The sequence below is a fragment of the Cololabis saira genome, chromosome 7 (assembly GCF_033807715.1).
Source record: "Cololabis saira isolate AMF1-May2022 chromosome 7, fColSai1.1, whole genome shotgun sequence".
Taxonomy (NCBI): domain Eukaryota; kingdom Metazoa; phylum Chordata; class Actinopteri; order Beloniformes; family Belonidae; genus Cololabis; species Cololabis saira.
This window is the reverse complement of record NC_084593.1, coordinates 45,556,721-45,579,957: the sequence shown is the minus strand read 5'-3', so window position 1 is coordinate 45,579,957 and position 23,237 is coordinate 45,556,721. Positions and strand designations below refer to the sequence as shown.

Genomic DNA, 23,237 nt, shown 5'->3' with positions numbered 1-23,237 from the left:
TCTCCGTACCTTCTCCAGGATATGAGGTACTGTCCTGTGGCCACGGTGGTGTTGTTGTTGGTCACGGCGGGACATCGCAGGCAGAAACACTCACTGGCACATTCTCCGGTCTGCAGGACCACTGGACACGTGCAGAGAGACAACGAGACACATCAGAGACACAACGAGACAGTTGATTCACAAGCACCAGGGCTGGGGATCCATGCAAATGTCAAGCATCCATTCCATTCCCATTCTTAAGATTCAGAATCCATTATCAAGATTTGATTCGATCCAATTCCGATATTGATTTGGGTTAGTGTTATTAAAACTGTTTTTTTCAGCTGTTGCATGAATGATATGACTGTAGTTCTGCAACATATTAATTAGAGATGCACCGATCGATCGGCCCCTGATCGGGATTTCATATGAATGGATTTTTAGGAATGAATATGAGAATGGATTTAGAAGATGGATTTTTTCTTGCGTGGAAGCGGCCAGTACCATCCTGCATCTGGGACTGGAGCGGCGTGTTGCTGGTCATGGTGGCCAGCTGCAGGGATGACGACGTCAGCAGGAGAGGCCACGGGGACGACGAGAGGACGTCCGTCATCAGCAGGAAGGGGATGTCCACCGCCACCCGGTCCAGAGGCTCAAACTGAGGACGGAGAGAAGCAAAGGGTGAGCAGGACAACCGGGAACCGGGACCAACACAGGAACGAGCGATGGCTTCACCAGCAGAGGAATGGGCGGCGGCTTCACCTTAGTGGACACGAACTTCACCGACACGTCAAACGGGACCACCGTCTCTATCGTCACCGTCTCATCCTGGACAACGGAGGGGGGAGATAAAGCAGATCCCGTTATCAGCTCCATCACGCAGCAGGACAACGCTTTAGTCCAGGGGTCGGCAACATGGTGAAAGAGCCATATTGGACCAAAAACACAAAAAAACTAATATGTCTGGAGCCGCAAAAAATGAAAAGTCTTGTATAAGCCTTAGAATGAAGGCAAATGGCGAAAGGCGAAATGCCGAGAAAAAAGTCGAAATGTTGAGAAAAAAGTCGAAATGTTGAGAAAAAAGTCGAAATGTTGAGAAAAAAGTCGAAATGTCGAGATTAATGTTGAAGTACAATCTCGAGAAAAAAGTCAAAATGTCGAGAAAAAAGTCGAAATGTCGAGGAAAAAGTCGAAATGTCGAGGAAAAAGTCGAAATTTCGAGATTAATGTTGAAGTACAATCTCGAGAAAAAAGCCGAAATGTCGAGAAAAAAGTCGAAATGTCAAGAAAAAAGTCGAAATTTCGGTAAAAAAGTCGAAATGTCGAGATTAAAAAGGAAAGGAGAAAAAAAGAGAAAAAGAAAAAAGAGAAAAAAAGGAGAAAAGGAGAAAAAAAAGAAAAAAAAAGAAGAAAAATGAAAAAAAAAGGTCAAACATTTTTGAAAAAGCTCCAGGAGCCACTAGGGCGGCGCTAAAGAGCCTCATGCGGCTCTAGAGCGGCGGGTAGCCGACTCCTGAGCTAGTCAGACCAGGTTCTCACCTTGTGGCATTTGCAGACGATCTGCCGTCCCTCCACGGCCGTGTCGATGCTGTAGGCCACGTGGAACAGGAAGACCCGGGGCCCGGTGGACACACACCGGATGTAGACACACCTCTCCAGCTGGGGGGACACAGCACAGGGGACGGTGACTGTCTTGGGGGGGGCTTGAACCCGTCCCTGGTGTGGAACCACGGAGCTCCTGAGCCCCAGAACCAGTTCTAACTCCAGATCTGCTGTTAGGCAGATAATGGAGCTTCTCCACTAGAACCTACTCAGCCCAAAAACCCAGAGATTGCTGTATAACGCCATTATTGGCGGCTATGAGGGGGCGGAACCTTGTTGGTGAAAGATATAGTGATGAATGCGTACGTACCTGTTCTCCTGGTTGCAGATCTCCCAGAGGAACGTCAGGCAGCAGAGAGGGAGCGCTTTGGTCACAGACCACGGAGCCGTCCAGGGACACGTGGGTGGTCTGGCCCAGGGTGGCGTCCTGGCCTGGACATTAGAGGTGCATGTTAGTAGAACCAGCTCTGCTGGGGGAGGCTGACTGCTGCTGGACATGAGGATACCCGGGTATCCTTTCCCCAGAGATCCTTTACCCGGGTAGAGAGATCCTCTACCTGGGTATCCTCTCCCCAGGGGTCTTCAACTAGATTAGGCAGGGGGCCACATCTGCAAAAAGACTGTATGGAGAGGGCCGCACTGCGTGCGCGCAGAAAATTTGGGGGTTTTCAAAATGTATTTTGCATTCAAAGACGAAGATTTATGTATATTTAATACATTTGTGCACAGGAATGAGCAGGAGAATATATCTGTCTAGTTTACATATGAATTATGTATTAATTTTCTCCAGATTTAGTCATTGTGAATGTTAAATATAATATTCAGATAAAGAAATATTATTTTAAATGCAAGTTCATTTTGAAACCATGCATTGTGCAAACTTAATGAAGTTGATATTGAGCTACTTTTAATAAAACATGCCATAATGACAAAGCATCACTTTCCTCCAAGATTTCCTTATTTGAATCTTATATTAAGCATTGAGCACAAGCATTTCAGTCCATAGTAGCCAGTTTGATGTTATAAATAAGCAACCAAAATATTAACCATAAGCTCCTTTATTTATGACACATCTGTGCTTTATATCAGCAAAACAAAACAATCACATGAAATTATAGGAGGATTAGAAGTTCATCTGAAATGAAAAGTCCTCATTTAGAGATTCAAATGAAAAACATTTCCTAGAAGCCTAATGATGTAAACAAGTCCTCTATAAATGGAGGTTAATAACAAATAATGTGACAAACATTATCACTGTGCAACACTGGCAAAAAATCTGAAGTAGTAAAAAACATCTCCAGCAGAGATTAACATAAACACTGTCCAATGAATCATTAACCAACTGAAAAGGCTACCGAGCATCTGAAACTTTTATTAATTAACAAAATGCGATATGTAAACCATGTTAGTTTTGTTTACTCTACCCGGCTAGAGGAGGGAGATGGAGTTGGTGTGTGCTGCCAGCTAGTGTACCTGGTTTGAGACCAGCGGTCAGCTTCACGTCTCTGGCCACGCCCAGTTCCTGTGACTGGACGGTGAGGCCGATGCGGTACATCTCATTGGTGAGGGCGGGCGGCTGGTGGACCAGCTGGACTGAGATCTTTGGGACTCTGGAGATGATCCTGGTGGGGATGAGAGCAGACGCTTCACATCTGCTGCTGCACTGAAGAGCATCCAGCTCACGCTCCACCCTGGGGTGTGAAGGGGGTGTGGACTCACATGGTGTTGTGCTGCAGGGCCAGACTGTCCCAGTCCAGGTCCTGCTGGGCCTCCATGCCCCGGCCCCAGCGGCGGGAGGACCTGCCGGCCTGCAAGGCCTCGTGGGTGGAGGCGGCGTCTCCGCCCGCTCCTCTCCAGCTCAGGAACACGCAGCGGCCGGTGTCGGAGCCCAGCAGCAGCTCCACGCCCGTCATCTACGGAGAGGAGGGAGGATCAGGACCAGAGGGACCAGGTCCTGATCTCCCCCATCACACCAGGACCAGGTCTCCCCCATCACTTACCTCCACCTTCTTCCCAACATCTTCAGTTTTGGCCACGAAGCTGAAGTTGTAGCACTTGGTTTTCCCCGGCAACAGCGTCATGCTGTCCTGACCTGACGACTCTTTCACACACCACTGGTTGTAATCCTGTAACCATGACAACACCCTCTTTCACAGGTCAGCCATTTAAAGGTTTCATATAGATCAGGGGTTGGCAAACCGCGGCTCATTAGCGCCGCCCTAGTGGCTCCTGGAGCTTTAAAAAAAATGTTTGACCTTTTTTTCCTTCCTTTTTTTTCTTATTTGTTCCTCTTTTTTTCTCTTTTTTCTTACTTTTTCCTTTCCTTTTTAATCTCAACATTTCGACTTTTTTCTCGACATTTCACCTTTCGCCATTTGCCTTCATTCTAAGGCTGATACAAGACTTTTCATTTTTTGCAGCTCCAGACATATTTGTTTTTTGTGTTTTTGTTCCAATATGGCTCTTTCAACATTTTGGGTTGCCGACCCCTGATATAGACAGTTATTTAAACCGTTTGCCTTTTTCTTTACAGATGTTTAGAAGACCTACCTACGGTTCAGTTTCCCCCCTGGGTGAGACTAGCAGCGAAGTATACGTAGTGTTTTAAACCTCACAGCACGTGTATTGTGTATTGTGTCCGGGCAGCTCCTACCTGGTTACTGAGGCTGACGGCCAGCTTGTTCACTGAAACACGATGGGGACAGTCGGCTCGGAGGAAGACCTGCAGCTGGATGGGCTGGTCTACGTGGAAACTCGGGGACTGGAACTTGGCCTTGCACTGAACTGGAACGATTCAGGAGAGCAATAACACTGTCACTCTTGGTAATACATGAGGGTATCGTGATGTCAGACATGCTATAATGCTATTCTTTTGGTCAAGTTTGACACAGAAAACAATTCAAAAGCTCCAGACTTGGGAAACATTTCATTTACCGTATTGGCCGGAATATAAGAATGTGTTTTTTGCATTGAAATTAGACTGAAAAAGTGGGGGGCGTCCTCCATTCAGGGTCTAGACGTTATAGCCATTCACAACGCTAGATGGAGCCAGATATCTCTAAAGCCAATGCTGAACTTAACTCCCCAGGACAAAGCTACGGAAGAGTATTAAAGGAGCCCTCTGTAAGAAATGTCCAAAACTGGTACTGCAGTCACTTTCCAAATATTGTTGAGCGGCGTGTACCCTCCCCCTCCTCCCCCCGACCAGAGGTTGCCAGGTAGGCTGCAGAATGCAGCAGGAACGTAGGCTGCCAAGGCTGCGATAATTAGAGCCGAGCTGGCAACCCGGATGCCGAAACAATACTGACTTGGTGATTGGGAGATAGGTGGAGGGTGGAGCTTCAGAAACAATACTGACTTGGTGATTGGGAGATAGGTGGAGGGTGGAGCTTCAGAAACAATACTGACTTGGTGATTGGGAGATAGGTGGAGGGTGGAGCTTCAGAAACAATACTGACTTGGTGATTGGGAGATAGGTGGAGGGTGGAGCTTCAGGCCAAAACAAAAAATGACAACATAAACATCAGTTGAGGGCTGCAACTCCTCTTTTTAAACTGGAATATCCTGGCTTGAGTGCTGTTGTCAGTGACATAAGTATTTGAAATGAACATGATTTTTAAATGTCTGTTGACATATCGGGGTCATTTTATGATTCGTTTTATTATTGCTCTTACATACAGCTCCTTTAAGGCCAGGCAGGAGAAAAATACAAATAATATTTCAGAGGAAGATTTTTTTTTCATTATGCACTTCCAAGTGCAAAGTACAATTTCAAGAAAAAAGTCAAAATGTTGAGAAAAAAAAGTCGGAATGTCGAGAATAATGTTAAAGAACAATTTCGAGACATTTCGACTTTAACGAAATTGTACTTCAACTTCATTCTCGAAATTTTAACTTTTTTCTCGACATTTCAACTTTTTTCTCAAAGTGCACAATAAAAAGAAATCTTCACCTCTCAAATGTTTTTTCTCCTGCATGGCCCTAATACTCTTCCGTACAAAGCAAATCTCTGTCACAAAAAAGACAGCAGTAAGAAAGAAAAGAGAAGAAAATAAGAGAAGACATAACAGACAATGGAGAAATGTAGTGACAATCAGGAGAAAAGTGGGTGGAAGATCGGCAGGTGAACCGGCAGCTGAGGAGAAGTTATGATGCTTCAAGAAGATGATTTGAATGAGGCAAAATAACATGCTTTTTCTCTCCAAATATATTGTTAAAATCCCTTGTTTCAGATGTACTGTCATTATTTTCTGTATAAAAATTTAATTTGTTGTTCAAAGTCTTTTTTCAAACTTGAGTCTTGAAAAAGAGGGGGTCGTCTTATAATCCGGCCAATACGGTAATCATTTTGAAAGAAAAAAGGTGGTCATAAAACTGACTGAATCCCTAAGTGTGTTCACTGACTGAATGGGATGTAATCCTGCACTTCGATGGTCAGCTCGTTGGATCCGGCCAGAGCCGTGCGGTCGGTCCACAGAGACCTGGCAGCGCTGACGGAGGACGGATCACACTCCGGCTCCGCGTCAGGAACCTCGTTCTGAAAACACAGGAACCGTCAACGGAGGAGGGGAAGACTCTGGAGCGTGTTCCGGCTCATGTCTCGGTACTGACCATCAGGACTTTGAAGAGGTTCTTCTCAATCCTCTCCTTCTGCTCCTCCTTCAAGGTGGAAGCTGGAAGACACGGTTCATAATGAGGTCCCGCTTCTTTTCTGGTTTAAAAGTCACCACCGCCTCGTGGGCAGTGAAACTGTTCACTGATGTGCAAACAAGTGTTGTTTTCATCAACGATGATGACATTATTTCGTCAACGCACCTTTTTTTCATGACGATAACGAGACGTGACGAGCTTAACGAGGCTCTTTGATGACTAAAACATGACGAGACGTGTTTGAGTTTTCGTTGACGAGACGACACTGCAAAAACTCAAAATCTTAAGAATAATTGTCTTATTTCTAGTTAAAATGTCTCATTTTTAGTCAAACAAATCTCATTACACTTAAAACAAGTGTGATTACACGAAAAATAACTTATTTGTCAATTTTCACCTGTTTCAAGTAGATTTTCACTTAAAATAAGTAGAAAAATCTGCCAGTGGAACAAGATTTTTTTGCTTGTAATGAGAAGATAAATCTTGTACCACTGGCAGATTTTTTCTACTTATTTCAAGTGAAAATTTACTTGAAACAGGTGAAAATTGTCAAATAAGTTATTTTTCTGGTAAGACATTTTAACTAGAAGTAAGACAAATATTCTTGGTAAGATTTTGAGTTTTTGCAGTGTAGACGAAAATGTTAGTGGGTCAGACGTTAAAAATGCATGACATTTCTACCTGCCTTTGACATGTCTGACAAAAATTTAAAAATACAGTATCCAATTCCAATCCAATTTTATTTGTAAAGCACGTTTAAAACAACCACAGCTGACCAAAGTATCAGTTGAGTTTATGTGTTCCTCATCCATTTTTGGACATGTCTTTGCACAATTTTAAGAAATAAAGACAATTGCCAAAGCACGTTTTAGTACTTGACCTTTTTAATCCTTATAGTAGATCAGAAAGTATTTGCTGTTGGGTGGAAAACTTGTATGTTTTCCTTCATTATTGTACATATTGGTGAAAATACTTTTTTTTTTTTTTTAACTAAAACTGACTAAAACTGGACTAAAACCTTTTTGAATTTCCGTCGACTGAAACTAGACTAAAACCATCACATGTAGAAATGACTAAAATGTGACTAAAACTAATAAGCATTTTCATCCAAAAGACTAAGACTAAGTCTAGAATGTCTGCCAACAACAAGAGTGTGCTTGAGTGTTTGAGCGGGCCAGCGTTACCTCTGCCCAGCAGCTCCATGCAGTAGATGATGTAGTCCTTCACGCTGGCCATCAGGTACGCACAGCGCAGGGCGATGGTCAGGATGGCCGTCAGGAGGCCCCACCATCGCTCTGTACGATAATCGCACATCACGTAGTCCAGCAGCCTGATGACCACATACTCACAATAAATGCATTCATTACACAGTTTCTCCTTAGCTTCTAAACACGTTTCTATTTCCACTTTACTTGAGAGTAATGGAGCTTTTCCACTAGAACCTACTCAGCCCGACTCAACTCGGTTTGGTTCTTTCCCACTAGGGGTCTAACGTGCAGAGTAGATACTTTTCTGTATCTATCCTGCCGAGGCTCTAAGCTGCTGAGTCGGTGAAATCCATTCGTATGTCTAAAGATGGATTTTTTTTCTTCATTACATTTTCGCCCGGTGAACTCAAATCCCAGTAGTCACATCATTTAATTCACACATGCGCGTGGTTTGAAACTATCAAACAATGAACATGGTGCCAAGAGTAGCGGTAGCGTTAACAAAGCGCTGGTTTTGAAAACTCCTGAACTAAATTAACTTTTCTTTCGATGTGAAATTAGTGAAATTATTAGTTCACTAGTTATTTTACGGTTATTTAATTCAGGCAACAGCTCAAAAAACATTTTTAATGACACCAAACCAAATCAATATCGGATCAAATCAAATCCTGATAATCGATTCTGAATCTTAAGAATTGGAATCAAATCGATTCTTGACATTTGAATCGATCCCCAGCCCTAGAGACAAACAAACAAAAAAAATCATCGCTGCTTGAAGTTTCTCTCACTCTCATTTTTTAACTTAACGAACACAAGCCACAGACCCCACAGCACATACAGGACCGTCTCAGAAAATTACAATATTGTGATAAAATGCTTTATTTTCTGTAATGCAAAAATGTCATACATTCTGCTTAAGCTTAAGTTTTCTTTTCAGAAATGATGGTTTTTGGTGACTTTGAGCTTGAAACGCATGAAAACGCCACCGTTTTTGCTACGTGGAAACAGGGCCTTAGTCTTTTGGACGAAAATGCTTATTCGTTTTAATCACATTTTAAGTTTAAGCTTACAGCTTAAGAAAACTCATATATCCTATCTCAAAAAATTTGAATATTCTGGGAATCTTAAACTGTAAACCATAATCAGCAATATTAAAATAATAAAAGGCTTGCAATATTTCAGTTGATTTGTAATGAATCCAGAATGTATGACTTTTTTTTTTTTTTTTTTTTAAATTGCATTACAGAAAATAAAGAACTTTATCACAATATTCAAATTTTCTGAGACAGTCCTGTATATCATCTCCTCCAGGTTCTACATCTTTAGTGCTGTTGTCTTCTCCGTTTAGATACACAATCAAATACGTCACAGCAGCTTCTCCAACCTCCTACTTCTGATCCAGGTGCTGGATTGTAGTGGAAAAGAAACCAGGTCGAGTTGAGTCGAGCCGAGTAGGTGCTGGTGGAAAAGCGCCATAAGTTGTATATTCTAGTTCCCATTCAGAGTTTATGACAAACTTCAAGGTGAAGCATCCATGTTTGTCCTTTGTTTCCGCCTGGGGAGCAGCAGCTGACTTACTTCAGGGCTTTAGTGTAATCTTTAGCATGGTAGTACTCTTCTCCCATCTGGACCACTGGAGTAAGAACAGAACCACAAGCTTAGACACAAGTTCAATCATGCATGCTACTAAAAAAACTAAACTTCATTGATGACTGACACATTGAATACTGTTTCACAACCGTAACTCAGTATTTGATCCTACAACTTTAACAGGGTTGACATCACACTCTGCTATGGCATAATTACGCACTCAGGTGGCTCTTCATTCGAGGGCACTTGTACTTCTTAAACTGGGCCACGGCGTTGCTGAGGAGGGTTATGATCAGCTCCTGGCAGCACAAACACACAATAACATGAATACATACAAATAATAGCTGCAGAATGTGAACAAAGCTTCACAAAACAGAGTTTGAGATGTGTTAAGCTACTGCTTGTCACACACTCTGAACTAAAACGATGCATATTGAGGCGATGACGCAACAGAGACATGCTCTTACAGAATGTGGTACGTCTCTTTCCTTCATCTGCAGGGCCACGATCCCCACCTTCTCCTTCTCCGCGTCTGGGGGATCAATACCTGGAAGAACAACGCAGAGGTCAGGAGAGAGGCAGGACTGGAGGTCAAGGTTCCCTAGACACATGTGAGAGGCCAGACTATATATAATAGAACCAAAACTAGGATAAATACTAAAGAAAGATGCATATCGGTTACAGGAGTTAAAATATGGAACAGACTAAATAATGAATTAAAAAACTGTAGTTCAATAAATAAATTTAAAACAATGTATAAATCCAATATAATCGAAAGATTTTTATATATATATATATATATATATATATATAAAAAAAATGCTCCATACTATATTAAACGATTACAATAATAAGAATAATTGTTGTTGTAGTAATAATAATAATATTTATATACCAAAAAATGTAATGATTGGTCTTTGGTTTCCTTTTGTTTTCACTCTTCTAGAGATTGTTTTTGTTTCCTCTAAGCATTGATTACCGGTATTTACTTTCTCTGTTAGTTGTTTTTCTGAGATCCGTCTTCTGTTTGTTTTTTACTTGGTTTTTCTGGCATATTTACGTTTGTCTTCCTTCTTGTTTTGCATGCGTGTTTACTTTGCTGTTTTTTTGTTGTTGTAGATTGTTTGTCCTTGTTGTATTAGTACAGTAGTAGTACTATGAAGTAAACAAAGTTAAAAAGGGTCGGCACAATAAGCTTAGGCTTCAGCCTACACCTGTTGGTCGGTTTATTCCTTACTTCTTTTTTTTATTATTTCTTTCCTACAAAAGGAAATTAAATGCAATGTATTTATCAATGGAAACTGATCGACCAAATAAACTACAACTACTATTACTGGAGGTCAAGGCCAGACTGGAGGTCAAGGCCAGACCGGAGGTCAAGGCCAGACCGGAGGTCAAGGTTCCCCAGACACATGTGAGAGGCCAGACTAGCCTCCTGGTGTAGTGAGGCCAGTATCTAATCCTGGAGACAATCTGCTCCACACCCGTGTCTATCCACAGCTGTAACAGGACCGTTAGCAGATAATGGAGCCGCCGTCATTAAGACCCGACAACAACGTTTCAGCAGAAGAGGAAACAGAAAACATGGTGGAATCAGGTTTTGCCCATCACATGTGTACGTGGGGAACCTGGACCTCCAGTCTGGCCTCTCACGTGTTCAGCAGAGCCAAGGATATCACCGAGGACAAGCTCCCCCCCTGGCTTTGAACTGTTTGACCTGTTGCCCTCACGGAGGCGCTACAGGTGCACCAGGACTAATAGATTCAGGAACAGTTACTACCCTAAACCCTAACATGCTGTAATTACAGTCCCACCTCAACCCCCCTCCAATAACAATAACAATACCTCCTGCTATTCTATGTGTTCTACATACCCATCACTCTCATCTTTTGAATATTTAGTATTTATTATTTATACTTTTTCTATTCAAATGTACAGAATCACTCACATATTACGTGTTGCACTGAAGAGTGAGATGCTCCAGTTTCATTCTATGTATGTATAGCTCACTGTACAGGTGTAAATGTATTAATTTATTTATTACAGATCTCCATTAGTCCTCACTGCAGTGAAGACTATTCTTCCTGGGGTCTAACATTGCACACATAAATCAATAAAATACAATCCTTACCAATTAAAACATAACTAAATCTAAACAGAAATTATCTGAGATGTGATGGAATTCAACCCCTAAATTGTTGAAACCAGCCAGAACCAAACAACAAATATTCCCTTCCAGAATTTCAGAATAAACCAAGAATTTCAGAATCAACCAACTAATTAAAACTGACTCCCTTGCTAAGTTCTGCTTTTCTTCATTTATTTTTTAATCTAGCTTTCTTGTTTATCATGGTTAAATGTGGTGGAAGCTTATTCCAATATGTGTAAATGACAATAAAAGGCCTGCTTTTGTATTGTATAAAGGGGGTCCAACCCGGTACTAGCGAGGTAATAAACCTAATAAAGAGGCTGGTGATTGTCGCTGCCATGAGTACATTTGTGGTTAGCGGTTGGACCGTGAATGACAGCACTGGTGATTGAGAAACAGGAGTGTGAGAGTGCGTACTCTGGTGTCCTTGTCTCCAGGGTCTCTGGCCGTAGAAGTCCAGTCCTCCGCTCTGAGGATCCAGCGGGTCGGGGGAGGGATAACTGGCAGCCTGAAATAAACAACCCATCCAATTACATCATTAACTGTGCTTGGTAACGATCAATCAATCTATGAAGTCATTCCTCTCTGGGGATTAACTAAGTATTTTGACTTTGACAGGAAACGTTGAGCATGAAGTGGACGTCACAACATGAGTGCTGAATATCATGAAGAACCTGGTGTCGTCTGTGCGATATTATAACCACACGGTGGCGAACCGTGAGCACGACCGCTGGGCCTTCACCTTGTTAGGATTTTATGAAATTGTTTAAAGGTTTGAAAGGTTTTTCTATAAAGATTCTACACTGGTGGTTTTCCCTCTACTTGCAGGGTCAACTCCTGTTTTATGACTAGGCTGTTTCCTCTAGTTGCAGGGTCAACTCCTGTTTGATGACTAGGCTGTTTCCTCTAGTTGCAGGGTCAACTCCTGTTTGATGACTAGGCTGTTTCCTCTAGTTGCAGGGTCAACTCCTGTTTTATGACTTGGCTGTTTTCTCTATTTGCAGGGTCAACTCCTGTTTTATGACTAGGCTGTTTCCTCTAGTTGCAGGGTCAACTCCTGTTTTATGACTAGGCTGTTTCCTCTAGTTGCAGGGTCAACTCCTGTTTTATGACTAGGCTGTTTCCTCTAGTTGCAGGGTCAACTCCTGTTTTATGACTAGGCTGTTTCCTCTAGTTGCAGGGTCAACTCCTGTTTTATGACTAGGCTGTTTCCTCTAGTTGCAGGGTCAACTCCTGTTTGATGACTAGGCTGTTTCCTCTAGTTGCAGGGTCAACTCCTGTTTGATGACTAGGCTGTTTCCTCTAGTTGCAGGGTCAACTCCTGTTTTATGACTTGGCTGTTTTCTCTATTTGCAGGGTCAACTCCTGTTTTATGACTAGGCTGTTTCCTCTAGTTGCAGGGTCAACTCCTGTTTTATGACTAGGCTGTTTCCTCTAGTTGCAGGGTCAACTCCTGTTTTATGACTAGGCTGTTTCCTCTAGTTGCAGGGTCAACTCCTGTTTTATGACTAGGCTGTTTCCTCTAGTTGCAGGGTCAACTCCTGTTTTATGACTAGGCTGTTTCCTCTAGTTGCAGGGTCAACTCCTGTTTTATGACTAGGCTGTTTCCTCTAGTTGCAGGGTCAACTCCTGTTTTACGACTAGGCTGTTTCCTCTAGTTGCAGGGTCAACTCCTGTTTTATGACTAGGCTGTTTCCTCTAGTTGCAGGGTCAACTCCTGTTTTATGACTAGGCTGTTAAATAGTGTTTCTTTAGGTGAAGACAATGAAGAGAAACATAGGACATAGGAAACATAGGAAGCAATAAACAGGGACATATGACTGAATGTCTGATATGTTTGGCAGATGGGGTTCACCTTGTTAGGATTTTATGAAATTGTTTAAAGGTTTGAAAGGTTTTTCTATAAAGATTCTACACTGGTGGTTTTCCCTCTACTTGCAGGGCCAACTCCTGAGTGAGCAGCTAACCGGGCCTAGAGACAGACAACTCTGATTGGATAACAGCTTTTCAGGACATGAACTTGACAGTAAACTTAATTTTAGAACATAGATGAGAGAAAATCTATTAAATATACTGTATTAAACTAAATGAAATACATTTTTTTTTTTTTTTTTAATGACTAGTGGGAATGCGCATGACGTCACAGATATGACTTCACAGCAGGTTTCGCCGACTGAGTGTCAGAAAGACTGAGTGTCAGAAAGACTGAGTGTCAGAAAGACTGAGTGTCAGAAAGACTGAGTGTCAGAAAGACTGAGTGTCAGCGTAAACTTTCAGTTTGAGCAACTGGAAAACATCTTAAATGGGAAAGAGCTGTTGTGCGATCGACTGTACTCATAGATTTAGCAAGAAATCAGAGTCATCGTTTTACAGACTGACGAAAAATAAGCTTAAGAGAGACAAATGGATCACTACAATTCACAGAAACAACTGGATTCCAGGCACCGAAACGTGGATTTGTGGTTCCCATTTTGTATCAGGTAATGTTGGATTTTTGGGTAGCTAACGTTAAACTGTCAAATCATAAAGTTCAGTGTCCTCATCACTTTAATTTCTACAACAAATCCTGCCTTGAAGTCGGACCAAGCGTCAAGACTTTTGTTTGCCTTCAAGCTTTGCTTCGTGTATTTCCCCGGCGTAGAAATTAAGTACATATAAATATCAGGAAACTGGATTTGTGGCCAAATATTAATGTCCATGGACCACTGGTTCTTGGGGTAACTGTACCAAATATTAATGTCCATGGACCACTGGTTCTTGGGGTAACTGTACCAAATATTAATGTCCATGGACCACTGGTTCTTGGGGTAACTGTACCAAATATTAATGTCCATGGACCACTGGTTCTTGGTAACTGTACCAAATATTAATGTCCATGGACCACTGGTTCTTGGGGTAACTGTACCAAATATTAATGTCCATGGACCACTGGTTCTTGGGGTAACTGTACCAAATATTAATGTCCATGGACCACTGGTTCTTGGGGTAACTGTACCAAATATTAATGTCCATGGACCACTGGTTCTTGGGGTAACTGTACCAAATATTAATGTCCATGGACCACTGGTTCTTGGTAACTGTACCAAATATTAATGTCCATGGACCACTGGTTCTTGGGGTAACTGTACGGGTCACTGTCAAGTCCAGCTGTCTTTAATTTAAACCGATAATCAGCTGTTATCCCGTCTTCTCCACTAGTTGCAGCTGTTTTTGCTGATGTTTTTACCACTCAGTGAGAGTAAGGGGGCTGGTCCAGTGGGGAAGTGACGTCAATGCATACCCTCTATACTTTATTATTATCATTATTATTTCTAATTTTTTTTAGGCCTTCTCTGAAGGCGTAGAAGGCCCAGAAGGTTCCCCCACTGCAACCACATCACTTTACGGTTCTTAATTCTGAAGCGAACAAGTGAGCCACTCATACCCCTTTTACACCAAGCTGGTTCCAGGGCTGGTGCTAGTGCTGGTGCTAGAGCCGGTTCGCGGTTGGTTCTAAGTAAGAACCTGTTGCTTTTACACAGCTGGTGCTACCCAGCAGCTGGCCAGAGAGCCACGTCATCACGTCACCACTCCCCCTCGTTTTCATCCCCACCCTGATCAGGAAGCTGAGAGCCAAAAGCTGTTTTAATTTCAGCTGTAGCGCTGATAATATGGCACTTTATAAGTTTTAATATTTTTTCAAGTAAAGTAACCTTTAAGATCCCCTACCTGGGCTCAGTTTATCCAAATAATGCCTGTTAAGAAATTTGATCCGATGTTTTCGGAGATGATGAATTTCTGGCTGACTGCCGGCTCCGGAGCTGATTTATGGTTCCGCGTTAAATCGACGCAGAGCCTACGGCGTAGGGTACGGCGTACGGCGCCCGTCGCCGCGTTACCTACGCCGTAGGCTCTGCGTCGATCGTCACACCATATGAGGAAGCTGAGAGCCAAAAGCTGTTTTGATTTCAGCTGTAGCGCTGTTAATATGGCACTTTATTAAGTTTTAATATTTTTTCAGGTAAAGTAACCTTTAAGATCCCCAACCTGGGCTCAGTTTATCCAAATAACGCCTGTTAAGAAATTTGACTCGAGAGCCGGCAGCTCCTCTCCTTTCCTCTCCTCTCCTCCTCCGTAACATACGCCGTAGGCTCTGCGTTGGTGTAACGCAGACCCAGAACCGCGGGCTGGGAATTTTATTAAATAAATGGATCGAGCTGCGCTGCATCGGCGGGCTCCGAGCCCGCCGATGGAGCAGCAGCCTCGCGTCCAAGCGTCCCAGGGCTGGAACGCTCCTCCGCGGGCTCGGACGAGGCTGCGCCGCTGCATCGGTGGGCACGGAGCCCGCAGACGTTACTGTTGATGGATTGTACCGTAGACCACTGCTGCTTCTGTTTTACATCCATTATTAAATAAATGGATGTAATAATAAAAGAGTCTGCTAACTTAACCACCTTCTTCAACGCTACGTTGTTTAAAAACAGCGCTCTTCCGTGTTTACTCTGCTTTGGTTGTTCAGTAACACCGTCCCCAGCCCCGCCCCCAGCCCCCGACGTAAACTGGTTCTAACGCTGGCCCAGCAGCTCAAAGGGGCTGGCGTAGCACCAGTTTTGAGAGCCAGGAGCCGGTGCTTAGGCTGTGTAAAACCAAAGAACTGGTGCTAAGTCTGGCTCTAGCCCAGAACCAGCCCTGGAACCAGCTTGGTGTAAAAGGGGTATCAGTGGTGCTGGTCCGTCACACCCAGGTCACTGGTTCTGTCCAGTTCTATCCAGTTCTGTCCAGTTCTGTCCATAACAACCACCTGAGGTCACGCTGCATTCGCTGCACGTTGAACCTTTGGCTTTTTACTTTTTCTAGAAAATTAACTTCAGAGTGAATTTTATAATATTTTATCACAAGGAGGTTTGTCATCTTCCAAACTTTAGTGAAGATATGGGAGAAGGAGTTAGGGATGGTCTTTGAAGAAAATACTTGGTTAAATATGTGAAAAAATACATTTTCCATTTACTAGTAATAAAATTAAAGAAGCTAATTTTAAATGTATTCACAAACTGTATTTAACTCCAATTAAAATGCACAAAATTTCAAAGGATATCTTTTCAAAATGTCCAAGATGTAAAAGAACCGATGGAACATTTGTGCATATGTTTTGGGAATGTGATCTTTTAATACGTTTCTGGACATCAATCCATTCCTTCACACAATCAGTTTTAGGAATGAATTTTGAGTTAAGCTCCAATTTGTATTTATTAAATGATACACTGGATCTTCAGTTAGACCGGAAAAAAAGCAGGATATTAATTATGATCACATACTTCGCTAAGAAATGTATACTTTTACTTTGGAAAGATGATTCTCCTCCAACTTTCAAGTTTTTTTTGGATCAAATGTCAGTTTTTTTACCATTGGAAAAATTAATTATAGAAAAATACAACCGTAGTCATATCTTTCTAGAATTTTGGTCTCCATTTTTTTCAAAACTAGAGCACTTTTCCAAGGGGGACCAATGAGTATCTCTATTTTTGAACTTGTGCCTTATATGTATGTATGTTTGTATGTATGTAAAGATATATATAGTTTGATATCGCTGCCATTTTTTTATTATTTTTTTTTTTATTTACATTTTTTTTATATTTAATTTTTTTCTCCCTTAAAGTTATTCTATCAGGGATTAAAGCAAAAAAAATATTTTTGACTGAAAACATTTTTTCATGCCAGTTCATATTCCCGCTGCACCACACTTTAAGAATGGCCCTTTTTCTGCCGTGCGGTCGCTTCCCAAAGGTTTCAAGCAAAAAAGTGAAATGCTGTATTAGCCCTTCTGTTTTCTAATACAGCATTTAAGGTGTAATAAGACTTTAACCAACACTATTTAAATACCGTATTTTCGCAACCATAAGGCGCAACTTTTTTTTTTTTTTTTTAAATGTGCCGGGCGCATTAAGAAACGGTGCGCCGTGTCTATTACCTGAATTACGGTAATGTCAGGTCGGCCACCATGAGAAGGTAAAAAGAGAAGGGGGCGGGTGAAGCTGAATGAGACCATCCACTGAGCTGTTTAATGCGAAACAGATGATGAAGACTTTTAAGGATTTGCTTGATGTGTAAAGTGAAATAAAATACAATCAAACTAAGTTTTGCTCCGCTCTATTTAAATAAGCACACTTGTGTGTGAGTGTTCTGCAGCGCCGGCCGGTCGGAACCGTCCACATTCCCCGGTTAAAGCAGCGGCTGCAGCAGCGCGGTGATGGTCGCTGCTGCAGCCGACTTCCTGGTTCCCCAAGCGGGTCCGATGACCTGGTTCCCGGCCGCTTTAAGAGCAGAGATTTCTGGGGTCTGTCTCAGGTCAGATCAGCTTCACTTTCCGAGATTTGCAGCCAAATCTGTCGGTTACAAACCCGGTACCGGATCCCGACATGCGCGCGTGTGTGTATTCGCGGCGCGACACACAGATTCTCATGTAGGCTATGTGGTGCTGGACTGGCGCAGCTGATGGACAGAAACTTATGGTGATTTTTAAAAGAAAAACTTTGCATAAGAGGTTTCCAGCCGGAGTCATTATAAGGGTGAATGAAAAGAGGGGGCTGGATGAAGGGATGATGATGATCAAGAAGCTGAGACAGGTCTGGAAATTCTGACTGGCGCAGCTGAATTAACGGAGCTCCTGTCGCATACAACCCGGTACCGGCTCCCCGACAGCGCGTGTGTGTGAGCGGGTCCAGCGCGAGGGTCCCGGGACCGCCGCGGGACCCGGGACCGCCGCGGGACCAGCGCGGGGGGGGGGGGGCGGACCGGGACCCGGTCCGCCGCGGGACCAGCGCGGGGGGGGGGCGGACCGGGACCCGGGACCCGGTCCAGCGCGAGGGAGCAAACAGGGAGCGGGACCCGGGACCGCCGCAGTCGGGATTTTTAAAAGAAAAGCGTTCCCTAAAGAGACTTTTCCAGCCAGAGTGAAATGAAAAGGGCTGGATGGATGAGGAGATGATCAGTGGCTGAGACAGGTTTGTGCAGCAACCCGGTGGTTTTTTTTAATTCTTTAATGCAGAAACAGAATATGAACCTTTGAAGGGTTTGATTGATGTGAAAAGTGAAATAAAATATCAAACTAAGTTTTGCTTCTGCTGTATTTTTAGCGCATGTGTGTTTTGCAACGGGTGTCTGTGCAGCTCCGTCTCCGTAGACGGCGCCTTTTGGGTCGGTGCGCCGTATGTGTGTTTTAAAACCAAAAATGACACACAAAACTGAGGGTGCGCCTTTCCACACAGTGCGCCATATGGTCGCGAAAAATACGGTACTCGAGACCAATAGCATTTTATAGGAGGAAGGTGTTTTTGAGCAGTTTTATTATTGTTAGTTTGCTTTTAATTTATCGTCCACATCAATTGGTGCAGTCCTCTCATTAAAGCCTTTGGCCTGTTCTCCTAGATCTGAGTCAACCTGGTAAACTGCACTTCTTCATCCAGTTGACCAGCTCCTCTGATGTCACTGCATTTGGCAAGGCTTTGGCCAAGGTGATGAAAACATCCTGGACTGTTTCATCAATGATGGTGTTAGTGCAGACAAAGAGATGATGATGTTATTGTTGAGAGGGAGGTTTTATGAAATCACATCGCGTCAACACCCCCCGTGGGCCTTCGAGATGCTTTGTTTCAATTAAACAGTGAGATTCCCCTGGTCCGCACCAGTTCTAAGTTTAGCTGCTCGGTGCCAGCCGAGGCGACTAGGGTCGCCACCCGTCCCTTGAAATACGGAATTGTTACGTAGTTGGGAATTAAAAGCTGCGTTCCGTATTGAACCAATACAGACATATATTATGCTCTAATTTATTGATGTCATAATCAACAGGTGAAGGTCGGAAAAGTTGAATATGTCGCAAAACTTCATTTGTAGTAAATTCAACTAAAGGTGAAACAAATATATTATTTCCCACTGCATTTAAAGTAAGATACTTCAAGCCTTTATTTGTTATAATTTTGGTGATTATGGCTCAGGTTATGAAAACCCCAAATAAAAAATCGCAAAAAATTTGAATATTTTATGAAATCAATAAACAATTCAACCATCAAAATTATAACAAATAAAGGTTTAACATGTGTTGCTTTGTATGTATTGAGACTATGTAAGATATTAGTTTCACCTTTTAAATTTAAATTTAAAATTTAAACCATATTCTAATTTTCCGACCTTCACCTGTAGGTTATATTCTACATCTGGGCTGATGTGGACGTACATAGAATAGGAGGTTCAGTTACTGGTATGGTTGGCTGTCTGTACAGTCGTGCCAGTTCAATGCTATTAAGGCACTTTAAACTTTAAATCAAAGCATTTTGTTTTTTCATATAAAATAAATATATTTCTATGCAGTTTAGACGTTTTGGGGATGTTCCTTTTTTTGTCACCTGCGCTGCTGAAATCAGGCGTTCCTTATTTTTATTTCTGAAAGGTGGCAACCCTAGAGGGGACCCGCCGGGGGCCCGCGTTAACGGGTCCCCGGCGGGCACCGCAGCGGGGGAGATCCGCGAGAAGGGCCCGGCGCGCGTCCAGAGTCGCCGCCGCCATCCGCTGTACCCGACCCCCCCCACCGGTCCGCCTTCCGCGCGGCGCCGGACACCGCCCCGCATGAAAGACCCCCGCCCGACGACGCGCGAACGCCGCCGGACAGAGGCCCCCCGCGAGGCGGGCCGGACGACCGCGCCTCCGGCGGCGGGGGGAGGAGGGCGACGGGGCGACTGCTCCCCCAGCCGCGGCTCGAGCCCAGCCCCGCTTCAAACCCCAGCCCGACCGACCCAGCCCTTAGAGCCAATCCTTATCCCGAATACGGATCTGATTTGCCGATTTCCCTTACTGATCCAACACCGCCTCCTCTGCTCTGATTGGCTAATCCAAGGCTCTGGCAGTTTTATTGGTTTACAACAGTGTCAGTTTAATGCCTAACATGATTTCATTGGATAGTCTAAAACTGTACCACAACAAAACTCACATGCAAAGGTTTTTTTTTGTTTTTTTTCCTCTCATTTTCCAATTGACGGAAATCCGTCCAGAGACGGAGAACTTTAATCCCTGTATTCTATGCAACTTCCTAGAGCTAGCAAGATTTGAAAATGGCGCCTCCTCTAAGCCCCGCCCCCCCCCGCCCCCACCCACGAGCGTTCCGTCCAAAGCCTCGCCCCCACAAACACGAACGCGCATACGATTATTAAACATTTTGGACAGCACATTTACAGCAAAACTACCCCATGTCTCATTCACCTGTAAGCGAGGCCGGTTTTAGGGGGGGCAGGAGGGGGCTGTGCCCACCCAAACGTGCCCACCGGCGTCTCCATCCTGGAGAGCGTGGCTGCGGTGCGCTGCAGGCTCTAAAGCCACGGCTACGGCGTACCCTACGGCGTCTACGCCATAGCCTACGGCGTACCCTACGGCGTCTACCCTACCGCTCTTGCCGTGAGACGCCTACATCCCCACGGACCCCATACAGCTTCCGAGCCGGAGCTTTTCACGGCTGCGGCTGTTCACGTGTCCCCGCGGGCTGCTGCTGCTGCAGGAGCTGCTGCTGGGCAGAGAGCAGCAGCAGACTAACGGCTCCCGCTCCCCGGTCACACACAGCGGGACCGACCCGCTCTGGAAATAACTACCGGTACATAATATCTATATACTGGGGTCCGTGGCAGAAGGGAGGGAGGGAGGGGGTTACACTGGGACACTGTGAGCCCAGGAGGACCCGTGGGAAGTGGACACGGGGCTGGAAGCGAGTGCGCGCATGGGACAGGGCGGGGGGGCGTGGTTTAAAATGAAGACATCTGATTGGTTCTTTCCCTTCCTGGACCTGGACCAATCCGTATCATTCGGACCGAATGGGGGGGGGCTTAGAGGTGCCATTTTCAAAATTCTTGCTAGCTCAGGGACAATCAGGGAGAATGCCTTTAATGTATGATTTTTTATTTTTATTTTTTAATTTTTTCCCCTTGCGCAATTATGGGGAGGGTAGGAATGTGGGTAAAATAGAAATTGTGAATGTGAAAATGTGAATTGTGAAAATTATTGTGAAATAAAGATATTTAAAAATAAAAAAAAAAAGTAACTTCGGATCAGCAGCGATGACAGTTCACTGTGGTATTATGTTGAATGTTTCCCTGTGCAAACAGGAAGTGATCCCCCAGCTGAAATCACCTGGCAGAGCTGCTGCGCCAGCGTCTTCCTCTCCTGGCTGTAGCAGGCAGCTTGCTGGTAGTAGAATCCAGGGTTCTGGGTCTGAATGGCCGTCAGACCCAACTTAATGGCCTCGTCAAACAGCTCCCCAAACGACTGGAACCTGGGAGGAAACAAGGACAGAGAGTGGAGGTCTGGGGTCTACGTGTGTGAGAGAGTGAGCAGCAGCTTCTCAAACGCAGAGCACGGAGGGAACTAGAGGGATCTGAGGGATGTTCTGGGGGGACTGATGGAGTTGGATCTTGATCAACCCCCCCCGATGATGGGGCTGTGTCTCATTCAGCACTGGCAAACACAACACACCTCCTGTGGAAGGGTGCATTCTGGGAACACAGGGAAAACCTGACAGGTTATAATTAGAGATACACCGATCGATCGGCAACCGATCAGTATCGGCCGATAATGCCCCTATCGGTTTGGATCGGAGTTCTCAGAATAATAGTTCAAAGCAGCTGATCTGATGACGTTTACAACAACAAACCACCCCCGAGCGCGAGTTCCCACATCTCAGACCCAGCTGTCCTAAGGGGGCGTGGCCGGCGTCGCCGGTATGGAGTTTTACAATGTCTGAATACACTGCAAAAACTCAAAATCTTACCAGGAATATTTGTCTTATTTCTAGTTAAAATGTCTCATTTTTAGTCAGAAAATCTCATTACATTTAAAACAAGAGTCATTACCAGATAAATAACTTGTTATTGGACAATTTTCACCTGTTTCAAGTAAATTTTCACTTGAAATAAGTAGAAAAATCTGCCAGTGGGACAAGATTTATCTTCTCATTACAAGCAAAAAAATCTTGTTCCACTGGCAGATTTTTCTACTTATTTTAAATGAAAATCTACTTGAAACAGGTAAAAATGTTTGTTTTTTCCAGTGATGAGTCTTGTTTTAAGTGTAATGAGATTTTTTTTTTTTTACTAAAAATGGGACATTTTAACTAGAAATAAGACAAATATTCTTGTTAAGATTTTGAGTTTTTGCAGTGTAGGACAACAAATTTACAGTTTGCAAGATGCAAAGGAAATACTCTGAGGAGGAATGTTACAAAAGAATTTCAACACAACAAAGCTGATAAGACATTTGAAAGTTTCTCACACTAAGGAGTATATTGAGTTTCTAAAGTCGGCTGCTGCTAAAGCAGACACAACAGGAGGTGCAGCAACGACGCTAACTCACCTGTAACAGAGAACTATAAACGACAGCAGCAACAGCAAAAAAAATAAAGTAATACATCCTAAGGTAATGGATTCACAAGCCTTGATCATCAGCCGCTTTTTGTTGTAGCAGGCATCGGATTTAAACGCCTCGTTAGCTGCTTGGATCCCGGTACACGCTGCTGAATCGTAAATATTTCACTGATGAATGTCTGCAGTTTTACCAGAATATATACAGTCACATCCAAAGCCTCATGCAGGACGACAGTCGTGTCAGTCGCTTCACGAGTGACATGTGGATTCTAGTGTGAGTTTTGCTTCACTCACACAAGAGTTTCCTCACACGCGGCGGATGCTACCGCTTAAGCTTTAGCAAACCTTAATAATTCATAATTCATTTTTTATTTTAAGATGTAACTCCTTTCTCCACAGGCAAACTAAGGTTTATAGTTTACAACTTGTATCAACTCTAAGAGAGTGACATGTCTGCTGTTGTGTGTGTTGCTGCACATGTACATAATTATTGCCACAGGAAAGCTTAAGTTAATAAGCTACATGAGTCTAAGTCGTCTCTAAGAGTCTCTAGAGTGAAATATTGCATATTGCCTCAGCCTGCAATAAAACAGTGGTCAATTCATGATACTTCCTCATCTCCTAATTTGATACCTAATAATACAATGTCAGTGTTGTACACGAGACAACACAATTGAAGAATTT

At 43.5% G+C, this 23,237-nt stretch overlaps 1 protein-coding gene across 1 annotated transcript in view; it reads right to left on the bottom strand.

Moving 5' to 3' along the window:
* Positions 1–23,237, bottom strand: part of LOC133447307 (trafficking protein particle complex subunit 11-like) — a 45,949-nt gene that overhangs the window by 7,281 nt on the left and 15,431 nt on the right. The window contains exons 10-26 of the mRNA XM_061725952.1: positions 21,325–21,466; positions 11,596–11,686; positions 9,497–9,576; positions 9,250–9,328; positions 9,018–9,072; positions 7,416–7,561; positions 6,193–6,254; positions 5,986–6,118; positions 4,235–4,365; positions 3,582–3,707; positions 3,301–3,494; positions 3,055–3,203; positions 1,892–2,013; positions 1,519–1,638; positions 742–807; positions 484–637; positions 10–121 (exon numbers count right to left, since the gene is read on the bottom strand). Of these exons, the coding sequence (XP_061581936.1) occupies positions 10–121; positions 484–637; positions 742–807; positions 1,519–1,638; positions 1,892–2,013; positions 3,055–3,203; positions 3,301–3,494; positions 3,582–3,707; positions 4,235–4,365; positions 5,986–6,118; positions 6,193–6,254; positions 7,416–7,561; positions 9,018–9,072; positions 9,250–9,328; positions 9,497–9,576; positions 11,596–11,686; positions 21,325–21,466 (1,962 nt within the window). The remainder of the gene's footprint in view (positions 1–9; positions 122–483; positions 638–741; positions 808–1,518; positions 1,639–1,891; positions 2,014–3,054; positions 3,204–3,300; positions 3,495–3,581; positions 3,708–4,234; positions 4,366–5,985; positions 6,119–6,192; positions 6,255–7,415; positions 7,562–9,017; positions 9,073–9,249; positions 9,329–9,496; positions 9,577–11,595; positions 11,687–21,324; positions 21,467–23,237) is intronic.